Source organism: Leopardus geoffroyi, chromosome A1 (assembly GCF_018350155.1).
Source record: "Leopardus geoffroyi isolate Oge1 chromosome A1, O.geoffroyi_Oge1_pat1.0, whole genome shotgun sequence".
NCBI classification, from domain to species: Eukaryota; Metazoa; Chordata; class Mammalia; order Carnivora; family Felidae; genus Leopardus; species Leopardus geoffroyi.
In genome coordinates this window covers 24,957,095-24,981,900 of record NC_059326.1, presented here as the reverse complement: position 1 = coordinate 24,981,900, position 24,806 = coordinate 24,957,095, and the positions used below count along the sequence as shown (strand labels likewise).

The 24,806-nt window shown below is 34.5% G+C and overlaps 1 protein-coding gene across 17 annotated transcripts in view; it reads right to left on the bottom strand.

Annotated features, from left to right (window-relative positions):
* Window positions 1-24,806, bottom strand: part of ZC3H13 (zinc finger CCCH-type containing 13) — a 98,302-nt gene that overhangs the window by 66,721 nt on the left and 6,775 nt on the right. For 9 of the 17 annotated variants that reach the window (XM_045476651.1, XM_045476706.1, XM_045476716.1 and 6 more), the window contains exons 3-5: window positions 24,450-24,559; window positions 21,775-21,886; window positions 4,854-4,962 (exon numbers count right to left, since the gene is read on the bottom strand). In XM_045476651.1, the coding sequence (XP_045332607.1) occupies window positions 4,854-4,962; window positions 21,775-21,886; window positions 24,450-24,559 (331 nt within the window). Of the gene's footprint in view, window positions 1-4,853; window positions 4,963-10,796; window positions 10,848-21,774; window positions 21,887-24,449; window positions 24,560-24,806 lie in introns of all 17 variants that reach the window. The other 8 variants (XM_045476604.1, XM_045476678.1, XM_045476615.1 and 5 more) reach the window with 1 other exon arrangement.

Here is a 24,806-nt window from a genome sequence, read left to right as displayed (position 1 = left end):
ATTCTAAACAATTAAGAAAACAGGTAATGCAATACAATAGGCAAGTCTGGAATACACAGTTTACAAAATAGATTGTACAGTGGTCAATAAACGTGAAAAAGTTGTCAACTTTATTAGTCATTAGGGAAATGCACACTAGAACCACAATAAGATACCACACACCTCCAGAATGGCTAAGATGAAAAAGATAAAAAGTACCATATGAAAAATAATCATTTTTAATTTGACATTATCTACCAAAGATGAACATATGCAAACTCCATGATCTAGCAATCCAATTTCCAGGCATAAGATGAAGAGACATGGGTACGAGTGTAGCAAAAGATATGATTAAGAACAGGAACAGCACCCTACTCATAACGGTTCAAAATTAGAAATTATTCAAATGTTTAGCACCATTAGAATGGATAAATTATGACATATTCATACAATGAAATCCTATACAGCTATAATAATTAATAAACTACAACTATGTGCAATAAATAATACAGTTAATCTCAAATATACTGTAAGCAAAGGAAGCTAAACATAAGAGTACTGCTATATATTCCATTTATACAGAGCTCAAAAACAGACAAAACTAATCAATGGTGGTAGAAATCAGGGTAGTAGTTATCTCTGGGAGGTAAGGGTTGGGAGTTAGTGACTGGAAAGGGAGCACAAAGGGGTTTATGGGATCCTATTAATTTTCTATTTATTGACTTGGGTAACAGATTATACAAGTTTGTTCTGTCTGTGAAAATTCAGTGAGTTGCACACATGAATCATGCACTCTTCTGAATGTATACTACACTTCAGTTAAAAAAATTCTTTTAAGATTATTCTGGCTTCCAAGTGGAGAATAAATTAGAAGACAAGATTAATAACTTCAAGGCATGAGATTAGGAGGCTATTGTGGTAAAATATATTTGTATGCAGTAAACAAATATCTTAACTAAAATATTAGTAGTCATTTAGAAAAACAGGTGGTTCTGAAAGATAGGCAGAAATCTCAGAACTCTGTAAACATCTAGGGTGAGGGGAAGAAATATCAAATAATAACTCCCAGGCTTTGGGGGACCCAGTAGAAAGTGGTAGTCTTAGGGAACTCAGATAGAGAGATCCAGTTGACAGATGCCTCAACTGAGAGCTCCAGATACTGGATTCATTAACACACAGATGCTAATGATGCCCTGAAAGGATGACTTCATCTGGAAGGAAAAATTAAAATTGAGAAGAGGTGGCTAGGCAAAGGGAAAACAACTGAAAGCAGAAGCCACTTCTAGAAACAAGTGGTTCTCAAAGAGGGGTCTGCGGACTCCTCGGGATCTCCAAAACAATTCTTGGAGTTTCAGAAGATCAAAAATATTTCTACAATACTACATCACTTGGGTGGCTGGTCTACTATTCTCTCCTGGGTATACAGCTGGGTTTTCCAAAAGTCACATGATACGCAGTAGCATTAACAGATTGGATGCGGAACCAGACATAAAAATCTAGATGTCTTCAACTAAGCCAGATGTTAAAAAGATTTACAAAAACATGTAAAACACTGCCCCCTCCTTGTGATTTTTAGTTTCCAAAACCAATCTATTTTCTATAAAAGTATATGCTGGGCTTATTATTTTCACTGTTCAATAAATTAATAAATAAGTATTTAAAAAATTTCTCAGATTCGATTTCTAATATGGCAAGAATTAAAACAAATAACCCACTAAGTCAAAAGCTGTTTGGGATCCTTAGAAAAAGTGAAAAGTGTCATGAGACCAAAAAGTTTGACAAATACTAATACAAAGCAATTTCTTCTGAGTCTAGCTAAAACTGCTATTCACGTTAGATTTAAAACGTAGAAAGTCTATTAAATTGGTTCAGTGTCATTATCTGGGGATTGAGATGACTATATCCATGCTTCAATATTCTTCCAAACATGTTTTAATCCATAGAGACAAAATATCAAAACCTGAGTTCAAATCAAGAGAAAACTGTAATAGCCATGTGTAGATTTTCTATGTAAAACTATTATAAAAGGCATCTACTCACCTTTTAAATGATTTTTGTATAGTAAAATCACTTTAGTTTTTTTAAAGATGATAGCCTAGAGCCAAACCTTGGGAATCAACATTTAAGGGATAGATAGAACACAAGGAGCCTCCGTTCAAGACTGGAGGGCTTCAAAGGAAGACAGAAAAACTGAAGAGTGATAGATGAAATCCAAGGACAAAGTGTTTCAAAAAGGCTCTCGAATGCTGCAGAAAGATTACAGAATAGAGACAAGTATCAGGGTGCCTTGGTAGCTCAGTCACAGTTTGGCTCAGGTCATGATCTCACAGTTCATGGGTTGTAACCCTGTATATGGCTGTCTGCTGACAGCTGGGAGCCTGGAGCCTGATTTGGATTCTGTGTCTCACTCTCTCTCTGTCTCTCTCCTGTTCACGCTGTCTCTCTCTCTCTCAAAAATAAATAAACAATTAAAAAAAAAGAGAGAGAGAGACAAGTATGTCTCTATTTATTTAGCAAAGAGGAGGTCATCAGTGACCTTGAAAAGCCATTTTACTGAAGACATGGGTCAGAAAACTGAGCAAGTATGAGGTGAAAAAAGTAGAGACCGCAAGGCACAGAGTTACTTCACAAATTTAGTTGTAAAGTGGGGATAAGCCGGGTGATGGGTAAAAGTCATGTGGGGAGAAGAGAAAGAGTGTCCAGACGGATGTTAAAGATGTAAAAGAGAATGTATAACAAATGAACAAAATTGCAGAAGGGGGAGGAAATCAGATTCAGGACACAGGAGTAGATAACCTTATATAGCAAGAGGGAGGCTTCTTACAAAGAACAAAAGAGAAAGAATAAAGTTCAGGTGGGGAAAAGAAGACCAGCTTGTAAGTGTGGTAGCAGAAAGTTGAGGGAGTTACTAGATGGTGAGCTGCATCATCTCTGTGTAGTAAAGAGCAGACAGGAGACATGAAGGGTCCACAGGGAGATCTGAGGAGAGAGTCTGAAATAGCTACTATGAAGACAAGGAGGAAACTCTTCTTAGGCTTTTAAATGGGAATAGAGAAATTTTTATTTTTAAAGATTAAGGGGTATCTAGTATATTCAGAATATTTATCTCAAAGTAATTAAAATGAAAAGAATGCTGAGTGTGTTTAGCTAATCCCTTCACAGTTAGGCAAAGTTCGCTATCCAACCTCAAACAGTCAAGATTTGTAGTATTTTATTTCAATATATGAACTATTTAGTCACCTACAATGAGACATTACAGCTGCTTCTACTACTATTTTGTAAGAGGTATTACATTGACTTATGAAATCCCAATAAACTAATCATAAGGAAATTCCCTATCTGCTCTTAGGAGTAAGTTTTAAGTAGACAACACTGTCCAGAAGTGGAATGGATTTCCTAAAAAAATACTGATGTTCAAATTACAGGAGAGGCATTTAGCATACTTTTGAAGTCTCAGAATAGATCTCTTTAAAGATTGTTCTTCAGTGTAATAGTAAATATTTTAGGCTTACAGACTGTTGGCTCTCGTAAGTACTCGACTCATCCACGGTAGGTCAAAAGCAGCCATAGGAAATATGTAACCAAATAGGACTGGTTGTGTTCCAATAAAACTTTATTTGCAAACACAGGTGGCTGGCCTACAAACTATAATTTTTTTACCTCTTGGTCTAAGTTTTCAGTTTACTGCTGAGGAACTTGCTTAAATTCTTACATTCTTTAGTTTTGTCATGTGTAAGTAGAGTAACAAAGCTACTGAATTAATGAGGTAATTACATAAATGATACTGAAATGCCCAGCACACCCAAAGCATTCAATAAATGTGACTTTCCTTTCTCTATTTGGTAGTGTGAGGCTCTACTGCTCACCTTCAGAAGGTCATAAGTGAAAAAGAACATTCATGGTATGAAAAACAAATGCCAACTTGTTAAATGATGCAAAGATGATTTTGCTATTACTCATGAACAAATCCCTGGTCTCAATTAGTATGTGAATTGGATTTCTTCTGAAAGGTGAAAGTCTACAGTTTCTTGGAAATAATTTTCCCAGATCTTTAAGATTTAAAAATCTTAGGGGCGCCTGGGTGGCGCAGTCGGTTGAGCGTCCGACTTCAGCCAGGTCACGATCTCGCGGTCCGTGAGTTCGAGCCCCGCGTCAGGCTCTGGGCTGATGGCTCAGAGCCTGGAGCCTGTTTCCGATTCTGTGTCTCCCTCTCTCTCTGCCCCTCCCCTGTTCATGCTCTGTCTCTCTCTGTCCCAAAAATAAATAAACGTTGGAAAAAAAAAAAAAAAAGATTTAAAAATCTTATTTTAATATTTTATGTAATACAAACAAAATTTAGGGGCACTAGGGGGGCTCGGTTGAGTGTCTGACTTCGGCTGAGGTCACGATCTCACGGCTCGTGAGTTAAAGTCCCACATGGGACTCGCTGCTGTCAGCACAGAGTCTGCTTCGGATCCTCTGTCCCCGCCTCGCCGTCCCTCCCCTGCTTGTGCTCTCAAAAATAAACACTAAAAAAAAATTTAGACTTAACTTTTTAACTTAAATTTTTTTTTAATTAACCCTTAATTTTTTAAGGGCCTAAGAACACTTAGAAGAGTAATACAATTTCAAAGGACTGTGATGCTGCTCAATGAAGTCCTGGGGGCGGGGGGGAAAGGATGGGGAAGTTGAAAAATGCAGTGTGAATAGCCTTCTCTGACTTTGTTCCGCTACCACATGCTATTTTCTGTATTACGACTCATTAAAGTGGAAAGACGGCAGTAAGATGATTCTGAAACGAGGAGATAACAGTTGAAAAGTGTTTTGAAACCCAAAAAGTCTACAAAGTGAATAATCAATAGCTTGACTATATAAGCAAAGATTCTTGCACTCACCATCTCTATTAGTTTCCCATTCTACATTTTCTTCTTCACTTTCGGGAGTTCTCTCCTTAGTGATTTTAATGTCTTCCTTTTCCCTATGTCTCCCTCTCGAAGATTCTTTCTAAAAAGTATATATATACATACAGATTACCATATTTTTTAAAAATTACGAAATAGTTACTATAATACAGAATATTTCTAGCTTCATCTTTGTTTCATTAAAGAACCTATTTAGCAAATAATCACTTATCCACTAAGTAGAAGCGACAAGTTCTAGCGTAGCACCATAATGAAAACACTGTATTTTATCAAACAGCAACTTGGTAAAAGTAAGGAACAAGATTTTAAAATATACAATGCAAATATTTAATAAGCACTGGATAGTCTAAAACATACCAAGTTTCTACTTCTAAGTTTCTAGGGGGAAAAGACAGTTTAAAATGGATAAAAAGAAACAAAAAGATTTTTAAGTGACTATATTAAAAAATGACTAAAAATGGCTACATTTTTCACAGTAGACTCAGAAATACTGATCTAAAACTTATCATACACTTAATGTAACAGCATTTTCCTGCACACTTAAAGATTAAATCCAAACTCATTTGGTAATTTTACAAATGCTTTTTTAAAAAGATGTTCCCCTATTTTGATGAAATCAAAATGGTGGCTAAAATGGTTAGAAAATTAGTCCTTATACTATAGTTAAAAACATAAAAATTTACATGTTATTCCAGGTGTAACAGTATCCTACAAACAGAACAGGGCAATTTCAGCTTGTAAAATTTAATTAAATAACTATATAAGATAAAGACTCCAAACAACATTTTACTACGTGGTAAGAAAATAATCAGTATTGTAGAATTGTTAACCTTCCTACCACAGTGTCTCACTTTTATTAACACTCTAAATCCTGACTATGTAAGAAACTAAAACTCAAAGACATTAATTGCTGAAAGTTCTTTCTGGGCATTACCAAACATAAAATGGTGCTGCTTACAACACAAATTAATTTCTCTCTGAAATCTTTTTTTAAAAAAATCTAGTATATATTATAATTGCCCTAAATTTTACATATTTAGGTACAAAGTCATGGTGTATCACTTGCTAAATGACACATATGGTATGAAAATAAAGGCTGACAAAAATATTAGAAAAGGCTCTACAAGAGTGGAACCAGCCATGGAAAAATACTAGGAGGGAGGAAGGTATGAAGGGAGGGGAAGGAAGGAAGGAAGGAAGGACTAACTCCTATTTATATATAAGACAAAAGGAAAAAAAGGGACACAATTATTTTTATTCTTAAAATATATTCCATGGATTATCAATGAGGAACTATTCTACATCCCATGTAACTTTTCAGTGTTCTATGGATTAAATTTACTATAATCTTACATCAGTACAATTTATATCAAAAAAATTTTATAGGAAGTTGTCTCCAAATTATTGAAAAATATAGTTTTCTACTTAAAGTAGCATGTAATACCCGACTACTAATTTAGTTGAAAAGGATTTCAGAGAAGTAGTAGTTGATACTGCAAAATAAAATAACCTGCAAGTGTGTAGCAAAGCATTTTTAACAGATTTAGAACTAAAAATGCAATCATCTCAATAAATATCATTAATAACATAAATATTTCCAATATTCACCCTATATAAATAAATTATGTAATTTTTGAATTGCTATTGTTTTTTTAACACAACAGAGTAACTTGTCACCTTTTCTTTTAAAAGCAAACATATTAATTAGATGTGCAGCTGGGGGTGAGGGGAGGGCTGGGTGGCTCAGTCGGTTAGGCATCAGGTCATGATCTCATGACTTTGGCTCAGTTCATGATCTCACGGTTTGGAGTTAGAGCCCAGCCATCAGGGTCTCTGCTATCAGCACAGAACCCACTCTGGATCCTCTCTCTCCCTCTCTCTCTCTCTGCCCCTCCTCCCCTCCTCTCAAAAATAAATATTAAAAACATTTTTTAAAAAGATGTGCAGCCGTTTGATTACTTTATTATGTATTCTAAATTAGTCATCCCAGAACATGTACATGTTGAAATACTTGTTAATGAACTAAAGCATTTCAGCCAGTACACTTGGGATGAGATATTTTAAGAATTCAGAATTTTTTCTGGACTTCAAAGTATGCTAAGTAACAACACCAACAGGGTCTACAGCAGCAACCTGTGCTCAAACATACTAATATTTTTGTAGCAAAACATGAAATCGCCAATTGTATAAAGACTATAATTAGCTTCATGTCAATTAAAATTAGGTTTTGCTGTCAAACAAATCTATGCCTCACTTAGAAAAGCTGGTATTAAAAACTTCTTACATTTCAGAAATGCAATAAATGATTGCAGGCTTTTACTTTAAATTATTTTCATTTTATTTTTTAGTTTACAGTACATTCACATTTATTCCATAAACATTGTATGTATGGATAGGTAATATTCGTTATGAATTTTATTTTTTAATATCTTTTTAAATTTTAAGGTTTTTCATTTTCGAGAGACAGAGACAGAGTGTGAGCAGGGGAGAGGGAGAGAGAGAGGGAGACAGAATCCGAAGCAGGTTCCCGGCTCTGAGCTGTCAGCTGAGCTCTGATGTGGGGCTCGAACTCACAAACCACAAGATCAGGACCTAAGCCGAAGTCGCATGCTTAACTGAGCCATCCAGGCACCCCATGAATTTTACTTTTAGATAGTAAAGAGGCATTGCCAAGAATTTGATTTAAAAAAAGCTCTGAGGCTAAAAAAAGTTGAAAACCAGTATTACAATAATTTGATTAGCAACTAAAGTCATAAAATGTTAGGAGTCTCTGTAAATAACATAATCCAACCTTCTCCTGCCCTATGTAGGAAATCTCTTAAGTATCATATAGCTATGGAAGTCTTAGTAGATGAATAGAAGGAAAAATATTTACTCCCTAGGTCAACACTGATCTCTCTTCACTGTTACACCCCTTAGTCCCCATTTTCAGACAGCTCTTAAGTATCAAAAAATTCTTTCTTATACTGATCACAACTCTCTTACACCTCTCCAGAATTTCTGATTGAAATCAGTTCCCACCTCTAGATCATGGGAAAATAAATCTAAACATCTGTCACCCATCAGCCCTTTAAATATCTGAACACTGTTACTAAATCTCTTCAACATCTTCTTAGACAAGGCCAAAGATACACTTCACATTGATCACACACCAACATTTTGGAATTTTCCCACTTTATCACTCTGTCATTTTCCCTGGGCACGTCAATCTGCCAATGTAATTCAATAAAACATGAAAACTAAAATTAATCTAGTCTTGCCACAGCAGCACACAGCATATGGCTTCCACCTCTCCTGGTGTAGAACTGAAATTATACTTGCATTAATAAAGTCTAACTTATTTTGCAGGATAAATTTTGGGTGGAGCTTACACAAGGTACTATAAGCTTACAAACGACGTAAGTTTAAAGTACAGTCACATAAAATAAGGTGAACTTCAGGGCTGGGTGATGTAGTAACATAACTGAAATCATTAGACATCAAACTTTCTTGTGTTGTTCCTCTCACAGCTCTGCCCTTCCTATTGCTGACTTCACACTAAGGCATGTTACTTTTCCCATAAAAAGCAATCTAGGTTCTCGCAGTGTGCTCTCCCTCAATCACGAAATGAGAATTCATTCCTTCAGTTTGAGTGGGCCAACTTCAGTCACATGACCACATCTAAATCAATAACAAACCGATCAATAAATCAAAAACTAATACCAAAGTAATGGCCGCAGGTGAAATGACTCAGGCCTGGTTCCTCAATGAACCGAATTAGCAAAGAGAATGGGATTATTGTGACTGAATTAGACTAATCAGGCCCCAGCAGTGAACCAGGGTCAATTCCCCAAAACCACGATGCATCTACAAAATGAAAAAGTGATGGGATGGGTTCTGGTGAGTGCAAAGCAATTTACACTACACTTTTGGAACCACGCTTCACCTCTTCAAAGTACAAGGCCACACTTCCGACGATTTCATAGGCCAACACAAAACAGACTGTCCAACCTAGTAAACATTTTCTCTGTTCGCCTTTACGATTCACATTTCAGACCCTCCTTCTAAATCATTTGCTACTACCTTCCTGATGCATATCTTTTTAGACATTCTCTATTTAGTGAAGTTCTCCTAGTAGCCAACACTCGATTTTATCTATAAATGCCTGTATTATATCTTCATTCTTGAAAAACGGTTTTGCTGGATATATAACTATGGGTTGACAGATTTATCTTAACGTTTTGGAAATATTATCCCACTGTCTTTTGGCCTCCATTGTTACTGATGTCATTCTGTTGCTTCTTTGTAGGAGGATTTCCCTTTTTTTCTTGGGGTGTTTCTGGTATTTTCTCCACGATTCTGGTATTTTACAACTGCATAATAATATTCCATTTGATATGTATTGTGCCTTCTGTAGCTTTGTCTCATCAATTACAGAAAAATTCACAGCACTACTCCTTTCAATAATTGACTCTCCTACATTCTATTTTTTTCCTGGAGTTCCAATGAGAGGTACATTAGACTTTCTAAGTATTTCCCCCAAACTTGTGAATCTCTTCAACATTATCTGTAACCTGTATTTATGTGCTGTATTCTGGATAAATTTTTCAGCTCCATCTTCCAATTCAACAACTCTGTCTCCACAGATGGACCGAAAAGGCTTAGTCTCTGACCTGCTCTAATACTAGTAAAAGTCGTAAGATCACCACTAGCTTTCACATTTACTATTTAATTTTCTGTTCTTGTTTCTTTGTTTTTGCTGCTGTTTTACATTTTTGAGAAAGCAGCAATGCATTTAAAATGTGTTTGCTGTCACTTATTCAGGATCTAGTTTTACTGTAGTAAGAGGACCCTCAAAGTATATAGTCCATAACAGTGCTGAAAGGGAAAGTTAAGACTAACAATTCTAAAAAAATAAAAATAAATTTTTTAAAGCCTAACAATTCTTTAGCAATCACATCAAACTTTGTCTACTGCTTAAAGTAGAGCCAACTATTTCCCTTTGACTTATCCACAACTATTAGTTCAAGCCACCCTAGGCCATACGAGTGCAACTGACATTTTGTTCCTAAAGTCTGTTTATCCCTAAAACATGTTTGTTCTTTGTTAATGACAGGGAATGTTATTAATATGTATTAGATGAGACAAAGAAGATGGGAAGGGAAAAAAAATCTACTTCAACTATCTTTTCCATTTATCCCACATAATCTCATTGCATTTCCTTATACATTTCTAAAATTACTTAGGGGGTCCCTCGGGGGCTCAGGTGGTTAAGCCTCAGACTCTTAATTTCGGCTCAGGTCATGATCTCATGGTTTGGGAGATCAAGCCCAGCATGGGGCTCTGCAGGGATTCTCTCTCTCTCTCTCTCTCAGCCCCTCCCCTACTCTCTCTCTCTCTCTCTCTCTCACACACACACACACACACACACATGCACACTCTCTCTCAAAACAAACATTCTTTAAAAAATTTAAAAAATTAGTTGGAGAAACTTCCTTTGCAACTAATAGATAAAAATTATCACAGAACATTTGGTCAAAAAATAACTCCCTTATATAGCAATGAAGTTCCCCCCTTGTACTAATATTCACTTTAAAACAACTGTGTAAATTTGTCCATTACTAGCTTAAAGCTATTATTGTTCCTAGTAGTAATTCTCTATTATATTGAAGAATATCAAGTTTTAAACACTCAATGTTTCATACAAAGGATTTTGTCTTCCCATCTTTTAAAGAATAATGATTCCAAACCCTTTTGCTCTAAAAATATGCTTAGTTACACAAAATACTAACATTATTAGTGAATTCTTAATTTTCTGTCAGAAGCTCTAGGATTAATGTTGATCCAAATTTTTCTTGCCTATAATTTATTACCACATTTTTACACCAAAGCTATTAACAATCAGAAAAAAACTATTACTGAGATTATGGTTCTCACCTTAATGTTTTGAAACCTTTTCAAGTGGACACTTCTGATGAAGGTTGAAAACTTTAAAAAATGAACAATAATGGTTCATTGATTTTTGGCCTGAACATTAGCCCAGCTAACTCAGCCCAGTCTATAGATAGCTATTAGAACAAGCTGACATTGCGAAATTTTAAATCATTCACAGATTACAATCTCAGATCCTTTCAATATTACAGAAACACAGACAATTAAGAAATGTAGATCTGTATTTGGGAAACTGTAGTATATTTTGTTTATAACCACTGAAGAAAAATCCCATGATAGGGTTAATGGAGATTTTCTTTTATGAAGTGATCACAAAAATTACATTGTTTCACAATAAGCAGAGCCACAAATAAATCAGGTTTGTACTTCAAAGGACATTCAACAGATCACCAAAATCAAGTCATCTCTAAACACTGCGTTAAAAACATTACTATGAAATGAGAACAGTTTTTATCGTTGTATCTGTGCATCATACACACAGTGAAGTGCAGCAAGTATAAGAGAGGTAGGGAAAAGTAGAGACACAAGACACTTTAACAAGATAGTCTCAAATCAAGACCTCAAGCAGACAATGATATTAAAAATAGAGAAGATCAAAACAGTAGATATTTTAGATATACCTGAGAACCTGAAAACCAAAAAAATAGGAAATACTCCATCCTTTCAAGCACACAGGGAAAATTTAGATAAACCGACCTTAGGCCACAAAAAAAATCTCGGTAAAGTTGAAAAAAATAGAAATATAAAGAGTAATAGCAGAGAAGTTATTGTTTTTAATGGAAATAACATACACACACATGCACACACACACACAACAAACAAAAGGCTCTTAGACCTAAAATTTTTAAATGTACAATTAAAAACTTATTGGATCATAGGTAAAATCCAAACCTAAAGAGGAGAATTTCTTGAAAATAATAATGAAAACATGACATATAAGATCAGATCCATAAATTCAGCTAAAGCTTTTAATGGAGAAAAGCTTTAATACTAATATAAATCAAATGAGAATAAATAAATGCTCAATCAATTCAAAAAGAAAAAGGAACACAGTAAAGCAAAGACAGAATAAAAGAAAAAACAAATAAATGTATTAGAAAAGAGAAAGAACTAATCTATAAATCCAAAAGCCAACTCTCTGAAAATCATTGGCTAACCTAAATCAAGAAAAAAGGGAAAAAGCAAAAGTATCCCGAATCAGACATAACAAAATAAAAATAGGCATTAAAACAAAGAAAAATAAAGAAAAACATGAGATTTCTTCACAACTCTATGTAGAAAGTTTTAAAACCCAGAGGAAATAATTTTTTAGAAAAATACAATTTGACAAAATTGACTTCAAAGCAAAAGTCTAATTTCCATAAAAAAATAAAGAACTTTTCATAAAACAGTACCAGACTTTTTTTTTTTAACGTTTATTTATTTTTGAGACAGAGAGAGACAGAGCATGAATGGGGGAGGGGCAGGGAGGGAGACACAGAATCCAAAGCAGGATCCAGGCTCTGAGCTGTCAGCACAGAGCCCGATGCGGGGCTTGAACCCACAGACCGCGAGATCATGACCTGAGCTGAAGTCGGACACTTAACTGGCTGAGCCACCTAGGCGCCCCCAAACTCAGTTGGTTGCACATGGGAATTTTACCAAACCTTTAAGGAGCAGAAAATCCCAGTACCACTTAGGATATTCCAGAGGAAAGAATTAGTAATATTTTGTTATTATACAGTACTTGGACTACTTGTGAAGCACTAGAGTGTTACTTGAAAGTAAACTAGAGTTAGTTGTAAATGTACACTGCAAACTCTAGTGCAACCGCTATAAAAAAGTGAAAATGAGTAAACTGATATGCTAGAAAAGGAGAAACTGGAATAATATAAAATTGCTCATTAAAACCATAGTAGGCACAAGAGTGGAAGACAAAAGGAACAAAGAACAATGGTAACAAACAGAAAACAGTAACAAATATAATAGACATTAATTCAATTATATGAATACTTCCTTTAAACATCAATGGACTACATCAATGAAAACAGAGACTGTCAGAGTGGACTAAAAAATAAGACCCAAATATATGCTGTCTACAAGAAATAAATTTATATATAAAGACACAGAAAAAAAGGAAAAGAGATGGATAAACATATACTGTGCTAATACTAATCAAAAGAGAGTGGATGTAGCTATGTTAATTTCAGACAGAGCAGACTTCAAAGCAAGAAAAGTGACCAGGGACAAAAAGAGGAGTTACATAATGATAAAGCAGTCAATTCTCTAAGAAGACATAAAAATCCTTAATATATATGTGCCTAACAACAGAGTGTCAAAATACATAAGGTAAAAACTGATATAAACTGTAAGGAAAAGGCATGATCCACTATTACAGTTGGAGACTTTAACACCGCTCTGTCAAAAATGGACAGATCTAGCAAGGAGAAAATCAGTAAGAACATAGTTTAACTCAAAAGCACCATCAATCTATACTGGATACAACTGACGTCTATAGACTACTTCATCCAACAACAGCAGAATACACATGTTTCTCAAGCTCATAGGGGACACTCACCACAAAACAGACCATGTTCTGGACCATAAAACACACTTTTAAAAGAACAGACATCACACAATGTTTGCTCCCAGACCACAATGTAATTAAACTAGAAATCAATAACAGAAAGCTAGTTGGAAAATCCCAAAATATGTGGAGATTAAACACACCTCTAATTAACACATGACTGAAAGAAAAAACCTTGAGAGCAATTTAAAAATATTTCAAATTAAATGAAGCTGAAATACAACTTATCGAAATTTGTGGAATGCAGTGAAAGCAGGGTTTAGAGAAGAATTTACAGCATTTCTAAAACTCTAAAATCCATAATCAAAGCTTCCCCTTTAAAAAACTCGAAAAAGAAGAGCAAATTAAATCTAAAGTAAGCAGTGAAAAAGAATAAAAATTAGAGCAGAAATCGAAATTGAAAACAGGAATCAACAGAGAAGAATCAAAGAAACCTAAAGCCAGTCTTTGAAAACATCAATAAAATCGATAAGCTAGTCAGGCTAACTAGGAAAAAAAGAGAGAAGACATAAGTTAGTAATATCAGAAACAAAAGAGGAGACATTACTACAAATCCCAAGGACATTAAAAGGATAATTAAGGAATACTACAAACAATGCTACGACCACAAATTTGATAACCTATATGAAATAGTCTAATTCCTCAAAAAAAGACAATCTGCTAAAACTCATACATGAAGAAAGACAATCTGAGTAAGCTATTCAGTTCCATTAAAGAAACTGAAACAATAATTAATAATCTTCTAAAACAGAAAGCACCAGGCCCAGGTGGATTCACATGCAAATTCTATCAAACATTTAAGAAAGGAATTAGAGCAATTCTCTACAGTCTTTTTCAGAAAATAGAAGCAGAGAGAATACTTCCTGACTCATTCTATGAAGACAGCATTTAATAGCAAAATAATACCAAAACCAGACAAAGACACCGCAATCTTCTTGTAATGACAAATATTTCTTAAGAACATAGATGCAAATATCCTGAAAATATTAGCAAATCAAATCCATCAATATATAAAAAGATCTGCCCAACACAACCTAGTGGGATTTATACCAGGCATGCAAGGTTGATTCACCAATCAAAAGTCAATTAAAATAATCCATCACATCAACAGACTTAAGAAGAAAAAATCATGTGATCATTTCCATAGATACAGTGAAAGCATTTGACAAAATCTAACATCCATTCGTGATAAAAACTCTTAGCATACTACAAGCAGAGGGGAACTTCCTCAACTAGAGAAACTAAAACTTAGGAAACTAAACATACTCATACCATATAATCCTATAGTGGCACTCCTTGGAATTTACCCAAACAAGGATGTTTATAGCAGCTTTATCCAAAATTGCCAAAACTTGAAAGCAACCAAGGCATCCTTCTAAAGATGAATAGATAAACTATTACCTGACACATCCAGAAAATGAAATATTATTCAGGGTTAAAAACAAATGAGCTATCAAGCCATAAACAGACATGGCAGAATCTTAAATGCCTATTGTTAAGTGAAAGAAGCCAATCTAAAACGTTTACATACTGTATCATTGCAATTACTGGACATTCTATAAAAGGAAAAGCTCTGGAAACAGTAAAAGAAACAGTAGTTACTAGGAGATAATAGGAAAGAAAAATGAATAGGCACAGAGAATTTTTAGGGCAGTCTAACTACTCTGTATGATACTATAATGGTGAACATGTCATTATACATTTGTCCAAACCTATAGAATGTACAGGAGTAAATCCTAATACAAACTATGACCGTTGAGTGATAATGATGTCAGTGTAGGTTCACTAATTTTAAGAAATGTATCACTTTGGTTCAGGATATTTAGAGTGTGGGAGGTTGTGACTGTGTGGAGTCACAGGGGAAATCTTTGTACCTTCTGATCAATTTTGCTATGAACCTAAAACTGAAAAATAAAGTATTAAAATAAAATAAATGAAAAAACAAGGAAATTATCTGTACCCAATATCATAAATAAATTATCCCTACAAGACAGGGATTCTAAAAGTAGAAAAGGAAAAAACCAACCCTCCCCCCCCCAAAAAAAAAATCAATAGGCAGGAGACATGAACAGAATTCACAGAAAATGTTCCTTATCTATAGGAAGATGTCTAACTTCATTCATAAGAGTAACATAAATAAAAATTATACACCCTATTTTTCCTATCAAATTGGCAAAAATTCAAAAATTTGACCACATATGCTAACAAAGTAGAAAAAAAAAAGGCACCATCATACACTGCAGGCAACAATGCTTTGAAAAAGAATTGTCATTATTTAGCAAAATTACATAGGATTTTACTCTTGACACAGCAGTTCCATTTGAGGGCTTTATCTCTTCCCAAGACACACTTAAAAAAAACCCAAAAACAAGTGCACAAAGCTCTTCACTGAAGTTCTATTTGCTGTAGCAAGACTGAAATAAATGTCTGCAGTAGAAGACTGGTTAAACAATGTATGATACATTCATACAATGAAGTACTACGTAAATGTAAAAAGACATAAGAAATATCTCTACATATTGCTATGGAATGGTCTCCTAGATACAGTAGTAAGTAAACACAGCAAGGTAAAGAAAATGTATACAGCATGTTACCTTTTATCTAAGAAAAAGAAGAAATACCCCTACATAAACAGTAATTTGTGTATCTACTCATATACATACAATTTGGATCTGTATGTGTGTGTGTGTTAAAACAGCGGTATAATCCACAAACTACTAAAAGTGGTTACCTATTGGTAATAGGGTGGAACAATCAAGCGATAAAAAGACTTTTCTGAAGGTAAACTGTTTGGGAGATTTAACTCTGCAACCATGTAAATGTTTTATGATGAAAAAACAAAATGAAATAAAATAAAAAGAAACCCTAGAACAAAAATCAAAATTAAATAAAGCAATGCAACTGTTGTTATCAATTTTGTGGTTTGACCTCAGAGAAGAACTGTTTCAAGTGACTTGACATACAATAATTTGATTATATGTCCTTAACAGATTTCACAGGTATTTCCCTAATGGGATATATCCTAAGAACTACAAAGAAATCTTAAACTGTTCTCAGTAATATTATTAGTGATATTATTGTTATTCTGGAACTATTAAACATAACATAATGCAACTGAATGTCAACAGGGACTCTAATAGCATACTAGCATCCGTACAAGTACTGAAAATAGTGCCAAAAATTACTTGTCCGTGATATAAGCCTAGTACACAAAAGGGGCCACAACTCAACTCACTGTCTTCCCCATCTTACTTAATAGCATCCTACTTAGGCTTAACATGTCCCCTCCACTCATTCTTTTGGTCATCAAATCCTACTGACTCTACCTCGCGCCTCTGTGTTAAATTTAGTTCCATTGTGTTAAATTTGGTTCAGATTGCCCAAACCCATCCTTTGCAATAAAAATGTTACACGAGCCACATAGGTAATTTCGGATATTATTGTTTCCATATTAAAAAGAAAAAAGAAACAGGGAAAATTAAAATTCTGATATCTTTAACCCAGTCTATCCAAAATATTGTCATTTCAACATGTAAACAAAAATTATTAATGAGCCACTTGACTTTTATTTTACATATCAAGGCTTTGAAATTCACTACGTATTTTACACTTACAGAACAGCTCAATTCAGACTAGCCCCATTTCAAGTGTTCAGCAGCCCCACTGGAGCACAGATGCCCCAGACCACCAGAGGTCCCAACACTGGCTACACATCAGAATCACTTTTCATTCATTAAGTGAAATTACTAGTTGTAGGGTCTAGAGGCGAATCTGTGAACAAGAATAGATTCCTGGCGTACAAATCTCTTTTCTCTTGCCAAACCCTGACTGACACATTAAGACTATTCACAATCTGATCGACTTAATCCACCTCTTCAGCCCTTATCAAATTCACATGCTATAATTTCCATTCTTTGAACACATATCTTCACAGATTCTCAAACACACTAGTCCTTTAAAACTCCTTATTGTTAGTGTGTTGGTTTTTTCCTCTTGCTAAACTTGCACTGCCCCCTCCTTCATCCTACCTATCCTTCAACACTCAGGGCAAATATCCTTTCCCTCTGTGAAATGTTCTGTGGATCCCCATGGAGGTATTTACTCTCTCCACTGTGTGTTTTATTCATCTCTCTGTCATACTATCGTACTTTATAGAATTACAATTTATCTATTGATGAATGTCTCCCCACAAGATCATGGGTTATCCACCTCATAACTCAGACACGCTGGAGCTGGATTCAGTGGGACAGAAGGGGTAGAATTATAGTTATTTTGTGAAAAATCACACACAACCTATCTTAGCAACACTGTTATCTAACCTATAGGTGCCCCTACCTAAACTAAATGACTTTCCCATAGAAATTTATTACATTAAGATCAGCAGGCCCATGTGCTGCAGTAGGAATATCACAGAAACGAACAGCACTTGTTATCCTGCCAGACAGATCACTCTAAATAGTTAATACCCCGGTATCCTAGCTTATTAACAGTTTTCTCTAAGTTTGGATAGTCAATTTCCTAAAACCTTATCACTCTTGAATCTTCTAACTATAACCCTTAGGTATGCATGGCATTCAGCACCTTTGAGGGCTTTCTCTTCTAGAGAAAGTAAAAATCAGGCTTAAAATTTTTTTTTAATGTTTGTTTTTAAGACGGGGGTGCAGAGAGCAAGGGAGACAGAGGAACCAAAGTGGGCTCTGCGCTGACAGTAGAGAGCCAGACACGAGGCTGGAACTCATGAACTGTGAGATCATGACCTGAGCCAAAGTCTGACACTCAATTGGCTGAAACACCCAGGTGCCCCAGGCTTTAAATTTCTTAATGTAATGTCAACTTAGCTCTCTACTAAACTGATAATGCTGAACATATAAACCTTTATGATCAGCAACACACTTAGATTTAGGTATCTGTTAACAACCTAAATCTCCAAAGCTGATGTTCATCTCCTATAAAGGGCCTAAAGCCAATTTATATTAGACAGGAAGGCTGAGAGCTATTCTCACTCCTGTCCATACCATTTTCCAACAGTCACCATGGACCAGCCACTCATGCTACTTTGTTTTACATGTATTTTCTTCATAGTAACACATTGATATAGCCATCAACTCCATTTTACAGATAAGGAAACTGACAGTAAAGTTAAAAAACAATTCCTAAAATAATGTCTTCAGAATATGAATTCCAGATGTTTGCCCTTTAAACTACAGCCCATTTAGTGGTGTGCTAGAGTCAGGTCCACACTGACTCACAAGAGCCAACTGTTAAATTTTTAGGAACTGCACAAGCCACTGTTAAACGGAGCTATGATTAAAAATTAAATCATAGGGACACCTGGGTGGCTCAGTCGGTTGGGCGTCTGACTTCGGCTCAGGTCATGATCTCACTGTTTGGGACTTTGAGCCTCACATCGGGCTCTGTGCTGACAGCTCAGAGCCTGGAGCCTGCTTTGGATTCTGGGTCTCCCTCTCTCTCTGCCCCTTCCCTGCTCGTGCTCTGTCTCTCCCTCTCTCTCTCAAAATAAATAAACATTAAAAAAAGAAAATTAAAAAAAAATTAAAGCATATAAGCTGACAGTTAAATAATAAAAACAAAGGTACTACTTATTCGAAACTCACTTCCTAAATATTTTAGTACATTTTACTTGAGGTTAATTACACTTATTATATATGTGTATATACATCTGTGTGTGACATACATGTGAATAATACTATATAATGGTGTGAAAACGAGTACCTCTTCTCAACTCTGTATTCAGTGATATCACTTTGCCAGCTTGAGACCGAGCACGATGGGAGTACTTACACCAAAGAAACTGGCAAATCCTACAAAGCATGGCTCCCCACGCCCCAAGTGGTTATTACACATTACTAGCAAACCACAAGTTCGCTCCTTATTCTGAATAATCAGTTATTTCAAAATGCAATATGCAAAATTTGCAAAATGCAAAATGCAATTTTCAGCCTCTATCCAGAAACTCTCATTCAGTAGATCAGGGGTAGAGTATCAGCATGTATTTTGCAAAAGACTATCCTCTAAAAACCTTCTGATACATACCTGTAGCTGAGAAGTACTCTTTGAGATTTCTAAAGCAGTATTATGGATCATATCAGACGTTAGAAGCTACAAACTTAAAACTGCACTACTTTAGGTTCCCAAAGAAAAGTCTCTACAAACTATAATGTGAAACTGTAACACAGCTTTTTTATCAAGGATCAAAGACAATCACGGGAAAGCTTCTATAAAGCTTAAATTATCAGAAACGTTTCTGTTTAAACAATAATCTTAATAAAAAGATTATAATATGAGACAACTAAGATATCCACATGAAAAAGAATAAGGCTGGACCATACATAAAAATTAACTCAAAATGGATCAAAGCTAAAGCTCTAAGATTCTTTGAAGAAAACACGGCATAAATCTTTGTGACCCTGAATTAGACAATGGTTTCTTAAATAAGACACCTAAAGCACAAACAACAACAAAAACACAGATAAACTGGATTTCATCAAATTAAAAACATTTGTGCTTTAAAGGACATCATCAAGAACATAAAAAGATAACCCAAAGAATGGAAGAAAACTTTTAAAAATCGTATGTAAGGAATTTGTATCTAAAATACATAGAGTTGAAGGGGCACCTGGGTGGCTCAGTCCGACTTCAGCTCGGGTCATGATCTCATGGTTTGAGAGTCAGAGCCCCACGTTGGGCTCTGTCCTGACAGCTCAGAGCCTGAGCCTGCTTCAGATTTTCTTTCTCTCTCTCTCTCTCTGCTCCTCCCCCACTCATGCTGTCTCTCTCTCAAAAATAAACGTTAAAAAATTTTTTTTTAAATATATAGAGTTGTTACAAATCAACAATAAAAAGACAACCCAATTAAAACATAGGCAAAGGATTTGAATGAACATGTCTCCTGAGAAGGTATGCAGGTCGCCAATAAGCACAGGAGACGATATTCAGTATCATTAGCCATCAGGGAATTGCAAGAACTACAATTAGATTACCACGTCACATCCATTAAGATGGCTATAATCGACGACTTAGATAATAGCAAATGCTGATAAAGACATAGAGAATTGAAAACCTCCTACACTGCTGACAAGAATGTAAAATGGTGTAGCTGCTTCGGAAAACAATCTAGCAGTTGCTCAAAAAATTAAACATAGAGTTGCTGTATGATGCAGCAATTCTACTCCAGGATATAAATCCAAGAGAAATGAAAACATGTGTCCACTCAAAAAATTGTGTATGGATGTTCATAGCAGCATTATACCTAAAAGCCAAAAAGTGGAAACAACCCAAATGTTCATCTACTAATGAATGGATAAACATGATATGTTAATACAATGGAATATTATTTGGCAAAAACAAGGAATAAAATATTGACGTATCCTATAGTCTTTCATGAACCTTGAAAACTCTATGTTAAGTGAAAGACACTAGTCAAAAACAAAACCACATATTGCGTAACTCCAGCATTATGAAATATCCACAGCAGGCAAATCTATAGTGATCGTAAGTGGAATAGTGGTCACCTAGGGCTGGTGGTCAGTTAGATGATACAAGTGTGACCACTAAAGGGTACGGGGTTTCTTTTCAGGGTGATGAAAATGCTCCAGAATTGACTGTGGTGATGGCTGCCTGACTCTGGGAATATACAAAAAACCACTGAAATGTACACTTAAAATGGATGAACAGTATGGTATGTGAGTTATATCTCAATATTCTGTTACACATACACATAAATTTCTTAAAAAAAATTAACTCAGGAAGAGATTTCCATTTCTGAAAAACTGATGTCTTCTTTTATTCATTAAGTTATACTGAAGCATCGATTTATATATTGATATAAATTTATATACTTATACAACCACCAAATTATATACAATCATCAATTATATTTCTCTTCTGGCTTCATTACCAGGAAATTCACCACTGAATTTGTGGTCACATGTGCTTTCCTTCACCTAAGTTCTCTAGTTCAGCTTCCATCACCACCACGCCTGCTTTCACTGTTTTAATTTCTAAGTGTTCTACTGTAACCCACTTCAATCTTTCTTAGAAGCAAGCAGGATAGGACAACTGACTGAATTCTGAAAACTTCAGAATACTTGTAGATGCTCAGGATGCCCACCAAGATACAGAAATCCTATGAAGTTCAGCTTGGGCTCTGCTAACCAATTCCCTTCACCTTAATTAACTACCATCAAGAACTAATTCAGAGAATGAGGAGATTTCCCAGAGGATGTTTTTCCTCTAAATTACATTATTCACATAAAACATTATAACCTGGTATTACATATTTACCATATATTTAGCACCCAAGATACTATTTTGAGTGGAACGTAAATAATAAATCACTACCGAAATTAAATTTTGTTTTGGGAAATTCATTCCTACCCTAACAGGTGAGGATGACTCCTCTGTGTTTCGTTTCTGGGACTCAGTGTCCACATCTTGGCGCTTATTCTTCATTCTTTCTCTAAGATCCCCTGTAGGTCTTTCTGGTGACCTTTGAACCGAAAAAACAAAAACAAAAGAAAAACAAAACAAAACAACAAAGATCTATATTCATATAACACTTATAAGACTATATTTACAGAAATACCTCACAAATCAATAAAAATTTTCTAACTGCCCATGGCTCCTAATGTTCAGAAAAATAATTAATTTGCTTGAGCTTAAATATTAATATATAAATAATATGAGCATCACTTACAAGTTTTCTCCCAATACCAACCAGAAGTGTATACATTAAAATTCCATGGGGAGTCAGGTACTAGTGATAAGAATAAGAAACTGCATGTGAGCTGAGAAAAAAGCATTTGTAATTAACAGCTTAACTTGTTTTTCTAAAAATCACATAAATGTATTACTTGTATTTGAAGTAAAAAGTCAGAAGATAAAGTTTTAAACCCCAACGTTGTAAAATTAATCAAAAGGCAACAGTAGCGGTATTTTCATATATACACGTATGTGGTTGGATGCAATGCCAACAACTGAGAATTACCCACCTCAAGAATCATGGCAAATATAGGATTTTTCTGTTATTCTTATAATTCTTCTTAAATTTGATATTGTTTCAGAACAGAAAATAGTTAAAGGATTCAAAGCAAGATTTAGGCAGCGGAGTTCCTTTAATTAAGGAAAATCATACATATTTATATTCAACACTGTAAACCTTAATAACTTATACTGAAAGTTCGATAAACAGCTATCCAATTATTTTCACACCATTATTAAGTAAGAAAACAAAGCAGAGATGGAAAACACACTATCTTTAAAGAATATTCCTAGAGGATCTTTAAAAAAGAGCAACAGAAGTCAAGGAGTGGTATGTCCCTCACTGGCTAACAAAAAATACTGTATATATATTTTTAAAGATAAAAAGAAATCACATAGACATTTACATCTATTTCAAGTAATAGTTGATCAAGCAAATCAATTCTTTTATCAATCAATACAAAACAAATGATTAATGAAATAATTCAGTTAATTCCTGTTACAGGCTCTCATTAATATTTATATGTATATTTTATAAGACTATATTAAACGCTTTAACAGTTAAATCTGACCTTGAAAGTGAAACTTACTACGAACCAATACTTAAAGGCTTTAAATTTTAATTATGATGTACATGTAAATCTTCTGTGCCCTGGTTTCCTTTATATAATAAGACAATTTATTATGAACTTGTTTCTATCCTAAACAGCACCTGAGTGCTCTACATACAGTGAATGCTCAATAAATGACTTAAATATCTTGTGACTAAAAAAGCATTTCTGAAATACACGGGTTTTCTTTCCATCTCTGAATCACATTACGAACTACATTCTCTTCCCTATAAAAAAAAGGAAAAAAAGCCAAAGCCAAAGAGGGTTATCAAATGGGAAAACATGCACAAAATTAAAAACTCCTTTATTCCAAGTCTAGTAATGACACTGTATTTTTCCATTTTAGGCCAATTTCTCTGCCCATTTTCCTCAAAATTACCCCTTCTATAAAAATTTTCTGTCAGTTAACAACGAATTTCACAGATGAATTAAAGTATGTATTAAAGTGTGGTAATAACATAAACAAAACATTAAAATTATTGAAACACTTTACCCAGGTGTGTATTTATACAGACACTTAAACATATAAAAGTGGTTTTCCCACGTTAACAGAGGGCACAGATGACAATCTAAATACAAATAAAACAGAGTATTCAGCATCACAAGTAAGCTAAAATGTATGTTTACATGAACAGAAAGCCAGTTCATAGTTTGAATTTTAAATTCTATTAGGCCTCAAAATCTATACACACACACACACATCAATTCACTTATAAAAAAAAAAACTGCAAATGCTAATGTTTGATTTTTACACTCTTGCTGTAGCCAAGGCAATCAGCACATTCAATTTTATGACTTAATTATTTGTTTACCAATCAAGTTTAAACTGCTTTTGTGACAATCTTTACATATGTTACATATTTAAACACAATAACAAAATCGTGAACTGAACTGAAAGAAAAATAAAAGGGCTTTATTGAAAAATTTCATTTAGCTTTGCCTTTATCAAAGGCAAAAAAGATGTTCTAAATAGGTAGTAGTACCTTTATCCACATATAAATACATATTTTACATTAATACACGGTTTAGAGATTTGGCAAATGCATTTTAATCTACAGAGTCTGCAGTGGATTGTCTTTTGTCATTAAGATTTGAATTCAGAACATCTTAAAAAGCTAAAGTTATATCCATTTCAAATTTTAATATTTTAAGAGTTAAAAAGTCTCCCCTCAGTAAAAATAAATCCACAAAATTCTATCTTAAACCATTTTAATACATAATGGGGGGGGGGGTAAGTCATACATACAAAAAAATCTGTTGGCAAAAACAGTAAATACTGAGCAAATAATTTTAAAGCATACATTTTATTAATCTTGAAATTAACAACTAGAAAGATCTTGTTGATCTACCACCAAAAGAGAAAATCTGATCAAATATGTTTGTATTTCAGATTTTTATACTAGATAAATTACAAAAGCCATCTTCTAACAGTATATGAACAATTCAAAGTTCTTAATTTACCTTCTATAATTGCTGCTATAACCTTTACCACGGGGTGAAGGGCCATGTACGAATCTACATGTGTTTCCATAGAGGCAGTTGCCAGTCTTCAGCCAATTACGGCACTGTGTCTAAGAGACAGACATTACTATGTAAATTTCAGATTTATTTCTGGATAAACGACGCTACAGGGACAAAATTAAAACAAATTCTACCAAAACTCCAGATAACCTGAGATACATTATCCCCCAAACAATAAAAATACCAGGGAAAAAAAACATGAAAACTGTGACTCTTCTCACTCCTCTTTATGTTACTCAGTTTTAAAAATTTAGTGAACATTCCTACAATACAATAACCTGTTCACCTTTATGATAC